This window comes from Budorcas taxicolor, chromosome 2 (assembly GCF_023091745.1).
Source record: "Budorcas taxicolor isolate Tak-1 chromosome 2, Takin1.1, whole genome shotgun sequence".
Lineage (NCBI taxonomy): Eukaryota > Metazoa > Chordata > Mammalia > Artiodactyla > Bovidae > Budorcas > Budorcas taxicolor.
In genome coordinates, this window is record NC_068911.1 from 179,873,172 (window position 1) to 179,884,158 (window position 10,987).

Genomic DNA, 10,987 nt, shown 5'->3' on the forward strand with positions numbered 1-10,987 from the left:
AGAAGCAAATGGGCAACCCCCAGAAGCTAAGTGCTCATAGGGCCAGACCAAAGGTGGTGAAAAGTGGTCCTCAGAGGGCGGCTGGGCTGGGACTAAGGGCTCCTGGCCGCGGGGGACTAACCACAGGTGTGTGCCCCCTGCCCAGGGCCCAGATTTTGGCTATGTGACCCGGGAGCCGCTCTTTGAGCCTGTCACCAGCCTTGATTCCTTTGGGAACCTGGAGGTCAGTCCGCCAGTGACCGTGAATGGCAAGACATACCCCCTGGGCCGGATCCTCATCGGGAGCAGCTTTCCTCTGTAAGAGAAGCCAGGGAGGGGCTGGAGAAGGGGGAGGGTGGGGGGGTTTGTGGGGGTAGCTGTTGTTTCTGTTGGAGCAGACTGGGTTGCTCAGACATGGAGTGATTGGCTGGGAGAATTAACCTGCCCATGACTGACAAGATACAGACATTCTTGGAAAGAAAATCAAGTTAACCTTTACATCTTAGTATGAATTAGGATCTAGCATGAAGTGAAGTGAAGTCACTCAGTCGTGTCTGACTCTTTGCGACCCCATGGACTGTAGCCTACCAGGCTCCTCTGTCCATGGGATTTTCCAGGCAAGAGTGCTGGAGTGGGGTGCCCTTTCCTTCTCCAGGAGATCTTCCTGACCCAGGAATCAAACCCAGGTCTTCCACCTGGTAGGCAGACACTTTACCATCTGAGCCACCAGGGATGTGAAACTAAGTAAATGACCCTCTTCCCCAAATGGGAGGGTATATAATGAGATTATAAATAAGGCAGGGAAGGGGTGCAGGAGTGAGAGGAGGAACAGTTCTGAGAGAAGATGAGCAGGGGTATTGGCAATACAGAAAACACACATGGAGGCAAGCAGCTGAGTGAGGCACTTCTGGGTGCTGATAGGTGCAGTGAGGAAGGTGGAGTAGGCGCCTGGTAAAGAGGGGTGGGCCAGGGGCACTCTGGCTTTTGTGGTTCTAAGGAAATGACTCTGAAACTGAGGCTTGAATGATGAGAAAGAAGCAGCCATGGAAAGATCAAAGGGAAAGAGCGTTCCGCATAAAAGGGACAGCCGGGGCAGAACCTTGAAGTGGTAACAAGCTCAGCACCTGCTGGCACAGACAGGACAAGGAAGAGTAAGATGAAGTAGGAGAGATGGGCAGGGGCCAGATCAGAAGCAAATTTTCCAGCCACTGTGAAGGTCTCAGGTTATAGTGTGAGGGTAACGGGGAGATTGAAGACCTAGGGAGTGTAGAAGTCAAGAAGGACTTCCTGGAAGAGGTGTCACTTGATTGAAGATTGAAACTGAGAAGTTACTAGCAAAGAGGGACATAGGCAGGGGCAGATTTTGGAACTCTGCCTGAGCCTTAGCCCCCTCCAGCAGTCCAAGAAGGACCCCTGGGCACAGAAGCTGGCCTCCCTCTGCACACTGACACCCTCAGGGCCTAAAGGCCAGGCTCCATGCCCTTCACACAGACCGTGGCTGCAGCTGACACTTCCTTCTTCCCTCTGGACTCAAGTGCCTTTCTTCCTGGGCCAGTGTCTCTGCAACTCAGGCTCCTCCTCATGACTTTTCTGCTGATGCCACGCTGGGTCCTGGCAGGGTTCCAGGGGCTGAGCTCCTGCAAGCCCTCTGGCGAGACAGGCGCCACGGCAACCTTCTGAAGAACTGCCCCCTCCCAACCCCACCCAGGTCTGGTGGTCGGAGGATGACCAAGGTGGTGTGGGACTTCCTGCGGGCCCAGCAGGTACAGGCACCCGTGGAGCTCTACTCTGACTGGCTGACTGTGGGCCACGTGGATGAATTCATGACCTTCGTCCCCATCCCAGGCACCAAGGTGAGCAGCCTCCTGAGGCTGGAGGGAAGAGGCTAGTGTGGAACCCCTGTACTACCAGCTCTTGTCAGCAGGGGGGGTTATCTAGTGGAAGTAGAGGAAGAAGGAAGTAGACTGAAGCTGGTTTGTATGTTGTTGCTGTGGCCAGTAAATGTTTAACCCAATAAATCTGAAATTTTAGCATTTCAACATGTAATCGTTATAAAAATTGATAATGAGAGGTTTTACGTTCTTTTTTCATACTAAGCGTTCAGAATCTGGTGTATGCTTTGTTCTTCACACATCTCCACCAAGACCAGCCAGAGTTCAAGTGTCCACCAACCCCCGAGGGCTGGTGGCCACCGTACTGGCTGTGACGCCCTAGAGCGCAATGGCGTATGGGCCTGGGGCCCTAGAGAGATTCTTTCATTTTCTGAAGTGCAAAGAAATGTCTGCAACTTAATAACCCTGGAAATCTGGAGCAAATGGCCGGGCTTCTTGGGCGCCTTGGAGAAGCTCTCCCTCTCTGTCCAAGGTCACCTTTTACTCTGAGCTTCAACTCGACGGCATTGCTGAGGCAGGAAAATTTCTGTGGCAGGAAGGGTGAGAAATATTCCTCTGAAATAGAGAAATCCTGCCAGGCAGCCTTTGCCACTCAGCGTGGGTGGCCGAGACAATATGCAGGCAGGGCCCCGGGTCCTCAGGGCGGGAGCCCCCCACGCGGCTCAGCCACCTGCCCTCTGCTGACCGGCCGGCTGGACGGTCTCTTGCAGAAATTCCGGATGCTCATGGCCAGCACCTCAGCCTGCTACAAGCTCTTCCGAGAGAAGCAGAAGGAGGGCCACGGGGAGGCCATCATGTTCAAAGGTGAGTGCCCACGGGGCCCTGGCAGCGAGCCGGGCCCCCAGGGGGGCCTGTGGAAGGACGGGCCGGTGAGCGCTTTGTCCCGGACACCCAGCTCCACTTCCGGTCGTCCAGCCCACTCCAAGGCCGTGGGGTCACCCTGGTGGGAGGGGGCCCCGGCCTCTGTGGGCCTCACGGTGGTCACCCGCACCTCTAGCCGCCCACCACCCCTCATGATCATCGACCCGTGGCCCTGCGGGACCTGGTATGCGACACTTCAGACATCTCCAGCCCCGAGGAGAGTTAAATGGTTCAAAACTGAAGTGCGATCTGCACGCGGGGACCTTGGGTTTTGCAATCGAAGCTAGAGAAGAGCGCACGCGCTGCAGTTAGGAGGAAGCAGGAGCTGATGACGCGATGTAAGCGGCTTCCCCGCGAGTCCTGGAGCGAGAAACCGTCTCCTTAATTCAGACCCTTAATTCAGACAGACAGACTGGGAGGAGCTTTGCTCTTAAATGAGTCATGGAAACGAAGGAAGCTGATCAGGTGGATTCAGTGACCCACGTTAGAGACGCGTGACAATTTCTTAAGTGTTTTTCGTAAATCAGTTTTTGTCACTTTTCAGGTTGGCATCTCTAATCCACCTAATCCCAGGAGTCTGACTCCCTCAGACTGGTTGATACTTACTTACATACATGACCACCCTCCATGTCCAAAGGCAGTGTTCCTGATAGTGACCAGTGTCTGGGACGGACAAGATAAACTTAAGACCGCTATCCTTTTTTAATTCCCACTGATAGGAATTTTTTAGGTTGGCAGGCATGAGCCTCAATGTTCTGAAAGCGTCTTTCTATATTAACCCCTCAAAGCTACTCATAGGGTACAGGAACTATTGTCTGTGTACAAATACGTCCAAGGGGTTGGAGACAGCTCAGCAACAGCCCCCATCTGTTTGCCACTAAAAAGCTGCAAAACTAGGAAGCACAATGGACCAGCATCAGACACGGAAGAAGAGGTAACAGCTAGGCTCTGGAGTCTGACTTCCCGGTCTGCTTACGGGCTCAGCCACCAGCTGTAAGGCCTCGGATGAGTCAGGGAGCTTCTCTGCGCCTCCGCTTCTTCGTCTTTGATGCTGGAAGCTACCTGATAGAAAAGGGGGGAGACTACTGAGCTAACGCAGTGAATTTCCAGGAGACTCCTGCTACATAGCGGGTGCTCCCTCAGCGCTGGGGGTCACCAGTCAGAAGCCACACGGGCCACCACGAGGGCACGGGGTAGATGCAGGCCCAGCACGGCATGGGGGCCGGGCATGAGGCGGGCCTGAAGCAGGAGGGTGTCGCCGCCTGGCCCCCTGCTTCTGCCACCCTCCCCCTGGCCCGCTGCTCGTCCTTGGAAGCAGGCCTCCTGTGCCACCCCACCCTCCAGGCAGAGAGAGAGTGAGGCAGCGGCCCCCCGCTTCCCTGGCCCCGGTGACATGACCAGCCCTGGGGAAAGGAGCGTCCGCGTGGGCTGCCCTCCCACGCTCCTGCCTGTCCCTGCTGCAGCGGCCTCGTCCTGAGAGGCAGCCCAGAAGCCGAGAGTCTTGGCAAAGAGGAGCACCAGGCTGGACGTAGACCATCCCTTGTCCTCTGACCCCCACAGGCCTGGGCGGGATGAGCAGCAAGCGCATCACCATCAACAAGATTCTGTCCAATGAGAGCCTCGTGCAGGAGAACCAGTACTTCCAGGTGAGCAGCCGGGCCTCCTGGGAGGGAAGAGGCTGCGCCTGTCACACCCTTGGGGCCGCCCTGGGGCATGGCGGCCCGGCCCTCCTGACTTAACTCCTGTACTGGAAGCTGAACGGTGTGACAGTGGGGGACGTGCAGGCCAGCAGAGGCTGGAGGCAGACAGACCTGGGAAGGAAGATGTATCAAGCGGTGCTCAAGAGCCGAAGTTCCTGTAAGGCTAGAGCCTGCAACGTTTGGGGGAGACCCACAGACACCAAAATATGAAGACTACAGACCTTCTTCCAGGAAAACTCTTACATGAAGATGCGCCCTGAAGTTCTGTTTTTTAGCGGTCACAGCTTCCTGAAGTTTTCTATCTATGGATGAATCCTACTTTCTGAATCCCTAAATCTCAAAATTATATCCAGAAGTAGAAACCAGTCAACAGGGTCCTATTTAGTTGAATTAGATCTCTCTTTGTTTGCATGGGCATATTTAAAGCACCAAGTTAAAAAAAAGAAAAACTCAGACATATTTAAACAAAAGGGCATGACTGGCTCGTAAAGTGGAAAGTTCAGCAGAGGCGTGGATTCCAGGCATAGGCCAGTCCGGGCTCTGGCTCCCTCTCTGCACTTCTTGGGCTCTGCAGGCACCCTTATGGCAGGAGCTTAGTTGCAACAGTTCAAGGTCTTCCATCTACCCCCCCATACCATCCACAAAGAGAGAGGTCTTACATACCACCAACAATTAAAAGCCTTGCATTTCACTCTGATTGTGCCAAACTGAGCCAATTCTTGTAGCCAGAGGAATTTCATATGCTGACTGCCTTAATCCTGGTCTGTTGCCCACCCTTGAACTGACCCCTGGATCAAAGAGGCAGGGGCACCAGCTGTCTCCAGGAGGTGACAGCTCAACCCAGCAACTGGCTGCTGCATTTCAGAGGGATGCTGGAGAAGCAACCCCAAGTTTCCCCGAGTTCCCCGACCGTCTCACGGCTGGTTGAAAGTTGACTTTATCACGACTCCTCTCTGTTTCACTTTTTGGCGTCAGGTAGATCAGAGGTCAGACCGTGACCCCTCGCTTTCCGCACTGGGGCTTTGGGCCACTCACTAAGGACTCTGTCTTAGCTTCCCTCGTCTCTGATACTCAAGATGTGTCTGCTCAGTCATGTTCGGCTCTTTTGTGACCCCGTGGACTGGTCCAACGGCTTCTCCGTCCATGCGATTTCCCAGGCAAGAATGCCGGAGTAGGTTGCCATTTCCTTCTCCAGGGGATCTTCCCGACCTGGAGACTGAACGCAAGTCTCCTGCGTCTCCTGCCTTGTTAGGCAGATGCTTTACCACCAAGCCCCCTGGTCTCTAATAAGGGGACACCAAGTGTCCACCTCATGAGGTTGAGGTTGAAACAAGGAACGTACCTCCAGCACTTAGAGCCACACACGTAGGGTACTCGTACGTATTAGCTTTTATTATTATTAATCAACTGTCACTGATATTGCTCCCACTGGGGTGGCCTGAGGATTCGGTGAGGCGCTGCATGGTGAGCACCTGGGGTCTGACCCGTAGTTGGTGGTCAGTGAGTGAGCATGGGCATCATTTCTGTGAGCTTCTGGCAGGGATTCTGTCCCTTTCTCGCTCACTCTCTGTTACTCCAGTGCGGGTGGGAGGGCACGGGAGGGGCCCTGCCAGCTCCCTGGGGTGCTGGGCCCAGGTCTGATGCCTCAGGCAGGGGTGAGGTGGACAGAGGTGTCGGGGTGCCCCTCACTCTCCCGCCCTCCCTTCTTCCGCATCGCCCAGCGCTGCCTGGACTGGAACCGCGACATCCTCAAGAAGGAGCTGGGGCTGGCGGAACAGGACATCATCGACCTGCCTGCCCTGTTCCAGATGGACAAGAGCCGCCAGGCCAGGGCCTTCTTCCCAAACATGGTGAGGCGTTCTGGGCTCTGGGCCTCACCCAGACCATCAGGGGGGCGGGCCAGACCCGGAGGGGCCCCTCAGCTGAAGCTGGCCGAGCGGGAGGCCCAGGCCCCGGGCCCAGCTGCTGTGCGGCCTCTCACCCCGGCGCTTACCCTGCCGGGAGAACTGCTCATCCTGGTTGCCCCCTGGGATCCTGGGGGAGCCTTCACCTTAACACAGTGGAAAGTGCTTTGTAAATTCAAAAGGCCGTTAGAGACAGGAGAGATTCTTGTTACAGAGGAGAGCCTCCTATGAGCTAGAAAGAAGACAGAACACACACACAAGAAACATAGATGAGTATATGAGCACATGAAAACACACGGACGTGCGTGCGTGCAGTGCGCACACCGATGCATACGTACACAGCTGCGTGCTCATGTGTGTCCACACACATTCATACGGGGCGGGTTGCTAGGTTTTCCGCTTAGCTCTGCCGTGTGTGGAGTGCTTAGCCCCCTCTGAGCCTCAGTTTCTTCATCTGTAAAGTGGGGATAGTCGCAGTCGCTAGATCGCAGGGTTGTTGGAGGGTTTGGAACAGGGCGGGTAGAGCAGGCGCTCAGTAAAGGTAACTGCGGCCCCGCCTGCCTGTCCCAGGTGAACATGATCGTGCTCGACAAGGACCTGGGCATCCCCAAGCCGTTCGGGCCCCAGGTGGAGGAGGTGTGCTGCCTGGAGACGCACGTCCGCTCCCTGCTGGAGCCCCTGGGCCTCTGCTGCACCTTCGTGGACGACATCTCTGCCTACCACAAGTTTCTGGGCGAGGTGCACTGCGGCACCAACGTGCGCCGGAAGCCCTTCGCCTTCAAGTGGTGGCACATGGAGCCCTGAGCCGCCCAGGGCTGCCGTGCGCGGGGCGCAGCCCGACGGCTGCCGTGCCGGGGCCGGACCAGCCTCTGTGGTTCTTAGTGTGATTGCAGGGTGCCCTTCAGCGATAGCCATCAGGGAACTTGGGGAAAAACGTTTCTACTTTCAATTTTACTTTTACTTACAGGACCTGGAAGTTGCCTGGCACACCTGGGCCACACAGCGAGGTCAGGAGGAGAGAGAGAACCCAGGAAACTGAGCCTCTGCTTGTATGGGAGTTGGCGGGGGGGTCTGGTTTTTCGAGGGCTTTCTCTTCCTTGGTGAATTTGAAATGGAAGAGTGGAAATTTAAAGCAAGGGGTGGGGGGAAGGTGGCCCCAATTGTCAGTTATCAGAATCAACTAAGATCTCTAGAAGAAAGGGCCTCAGTGAGGGGAGGCGGCCTGGCCCCTTACCTAGTTGCGTAGCTGGCACTGTATTTACTCAAAGTCGCCATGTTTGAAGTGAGTACTCAGCAACCAAAGCTGAGTCAGGCGCTTGTATAACAAAAAGGAGGAAACCCAGCTGTCGGGGCTGACACCACAGGGGCCCGGGTGCCCCCCTCCCTCCCTGACTTCTCCAGACTCTCTGTACCCCCAGAGCACCCCGCTGCCTGGACTGGACTGCGGGGCAGCACTGAGGGCCTCCAAGCACTGGGGAGGGATGTGGGATATCCGTGCCTTGCCCTCCCTCAGAAGGGCCTCAGCATCCACAATGTCACCTCCCCCTGTGAGCCTCCACGCTGCCCTCCCTGAAAATAGCTGAACATTTGGCCAGAGTCTGTATAGCCCTGATGGGAGAAGCAAAACAAAACCCCAGGACCCAGAACCTTCCCCCAAAGGCTTTAGTCTGTTGTCCAAAACGGAATGAGAGGAGACGGGAAGGAGGCTCTGGGATGACCAGTTTGCCCGGTAGCAATGCCCCGAGGGTCAAGGCAGCCGGCATGGAGAAGAATTCTGGACTCCAGGTGTACCTAGAACTGCCATCATCCTTTGAAATTCACTGCCCTTTGTCCAGGGGGCCTCCCCATTTATCCATTCCTCTCCAGCCTGCCGCAGAGCCCCTTGGCTTGCCCCCTGCAGTGTAGACAGCACTGGCAGCTCCCCGCTCCCTGAGGGTCCAGTCATCGAGCTTAGACGCTTCGCTGGCAGCAGATTTTATCAGCACACCCGTCTCCACTTCTGAGATGCTCCTGCCTCATCTTTCTCGTGGACCCAGGCTCTCCCAGATGTCCGGGAGTCCCCCACACACACACCAGCATCCTCGTGGCCCGAGAGTTCCGTGTGCAAAGATGCCCCAGGGTGAGCTGTGTTATCCATCTTCTCTGCCGGGTTCTCGATTCTCTGGCTGCCCCAACCCCTCTCCTCTCACGGCCTCCACTTCTGCTCTGGTGCCGTCTCTCCAGGCAGCTAGACAAGGACTTTTTCCCCACCAGCCACGCTCAGACCTCCCTGCCACAGGACACAATTAAGACCCACCTCTCCTCTCCAGATGTCAGGCGCAAGACATAAAGACCCTGCCTTAACCTCCAGCCCCAACAGCTAGTTCTGGGCCAGCTGCTGGCCTTAGAGATGGACCGATGAGCCCCACCGAAGTTTCTTAGTACATTTGCTGAAAATCCTCTCATTTAGACATAATCAGATTCATTCTCTGGCTCGCACTGCAAAGAGTTTCAGCTTTAAAATTTCCTTTAAGGGCAGCTGACTTCAGAGAATAAGTGAATTATAATTGCACTTCGAGGGTTAAAAAGGAACTGATTTATAACCAATGAAAAGGTTGTAAGTTTGGATTCCTGAAGAATGAGATGATCTTCTTGGGTTATTCACTCATTGAACAAACCTGCATTGTTGCCTGAGTGCCAGGCACGGTGGTGGGCTCTGAGGGTACAGGGCCCAGTAGCAAATGGGGTGTGGCCCTTGCCCTTGCCTCCAGGAGGCAGCCACCTGTATCTAAATGGCCGGCGTTTGCCCTTTTGGGGATACACTCTTTAGAAGTACCAGTTCACTATATTCAGGGAATGCACGGGGTGCAGAGCTTCCACAAGTCACTATCGCAGTGAAATGAGGCGGGGGGGTCTTCTTTAAACAAGCCTCCTGCCCGTCCAGCTGGGCCAGTGCCCCCCAGCAGATGGGACCCCAGTGCCTTCAGAAGCTGCTGTTCCCGCTTTGGGAACAGCGGCTCCTGCCTTTGGGAACCCAAGCCCCAGGTTTCTCCAACCCCAGAGCTGAAGACACCAAGTGCCTATTTGTGAATCTGGAGACGTAGAGTTTGCTGTGTGTTTTTGTGCCTGGTTAATGTGTGTTTTGGGGCTTTCTTTCATTTTTTCTTTTTTTTTTTAGTCTGCCTTAAGGGGAAGTGAGCACTTCCCATGTGGAGATGGTGTGTATTTCTAGAATTTCCTAAGGCTCTCTCCATCAATAAGTCAGCAGTTTCTGATGATTCTGAAGCCCCCAGGCCTCAGACAGCCTTCCCCATCTTGCTTGCCCACCCATGTGACTACCCTTGCCGTGGATATCCCCCCAGCATCCCTGGACTCATCATTCTTTCCCACCCACCACTTTCTATAAACGTAGGCCTAGAATACACTTCCGTGTTGCAGAACTCAGCCAAGGTCCTGTTTCGATCTTTACTATGAAATATTTTAAATAAGAGAGCAGAGGGTATTGTGAAGATGACGAGAAGCGGGGCATGGTTTCAACTTTCTGGACGAGAAGCAATGCTGGAGATCACGACATGTTTGGGAAAGAGCCTGATTAAACAGCAACAAAATAAAAGGTCAGAGGGAAGTCATGTGGCTGTTGGTGTGGTGTTCATGGTTGCTTCAGAGCCATGGCCTGGAGTGAGGCAGGCCACATAGAGGCCCTCTCCTGGCCCTGCGGTCCCTGCCCTTCTGCACACACAACCGGGGCTCTCAGCAAGAGTATCCCAAGGGTGTGGAATCCCACACAGTCAATGGATGTGCATTACCTGGCCACCGCCCAGGGTCAAGACCAACAGCCACAATAAAGTCTGACTGTTTTCTGGTGGGGTTCTCTAGAAGGAAAACCGAAGGTGAGCTTTTGGGAGCAAGTGACTTATTTAAGGAAGTGACTCCAGGAGAAACCAGGAAGGGAGTGCAGGGAGCAGGACCAGAAAAGGGAAGAAGCTCAAGAGTGTGATTTCAGACGCGGCCTCAGCCTGGTCACAGGAGCGCTCTGAGCAGAAGTGGCAGCTCAGTCATTCCGTCTGGGGCCAAGTCTCATGACCTGCAGCAGCCAGTCGCTGGCTGTGGGGACTTGAACTCTCTGAACAGGCAAGGGATACCTGTAGCCCACAGGCAATCATCTAAAGGGATCACAGCTGTAGCTCTGTGTTTTGTCGTCCTCTCGGCTTGTGGGATCTTAGTTCCCTGACCAGAGATTGAACCCACAGCCCCAGTGGCTGTAAAAGCATAGGGTCCCAAACCCTGGATGGCCAGGGAATTCCCCGCAGCTTGTGCTTATTAGCAGAAGAATCCCGGGAGCTGGGGAATGGGTTCCCAGAACCAGAAAGGGATCTGGGCAAAGCACTGGTGTGCCCACTGCTCTGAGTGAAAGCATATTCTCATAGCGTGGAGCTGCTGCACGGGATGTACGATTTAACCCATGGCATAAAACCCATAGGCTTCCCTGGTGACTCAGACGGTAAAGAATCTTCCTGCAATGGGGGAGGCCTGGGTTTGATCCCTGGGTCGGGAAGATCCCCTGGAGGAGGGCACGGCCACCCACTCCAGTATTCTTGCCTGAAGAATCCCATGAACAGAGGAGCCTGGCAGGCTACAGTCTGTGGAGTCGCAGAGTCAGACATGACTGAGC

General features: G+C 55.0%; 1 protein-coding gene across 2 annotated transcripts in view; it reads left to right on the forward strand.

Annotated features, from left to right (window-relative positions):
- The window catches only part of PADI2 (peptidyl arginine deiminase 2), a 54,954-nt gene extending 45,017 nt beyond the window's left edge, over positions 1–9,937 (forward strand). The window contains exons 11-16 of one of the 2 annotated variants that reach the window (XM_052636368.1): positions 146–297; positions 1,688–1,832; positions 2,582–2,675; positions 4,293–4,378; positions 6,154–6,282; positions 6,907–9,937. In XM_052636368.1, the coding sequence (XP_052492328.1) occupies positions 146–297; positions 1,688–1,832; positions 2,582–2,675; positions 4,293–4,378; positions 6,154–6,282; positions 6,907–7,140 (840 nt within the window). In that variant the 3' untranslated portion in view covers positions 7,141–9,937. The remainder of the gene's footprint in view (positions 1–145; positions 298–1,687; positions 1,833–2,581; positions 2,676–4,292; positions 4,379–6,153; positions 6,283–6,906) is intronic. The other variant, XM_052636369.1, reaches the window with a different exon arrangement.
- The last annotated feature ends 1,050 nt before the right edge of the window (positions 9,938–10,987 follow it).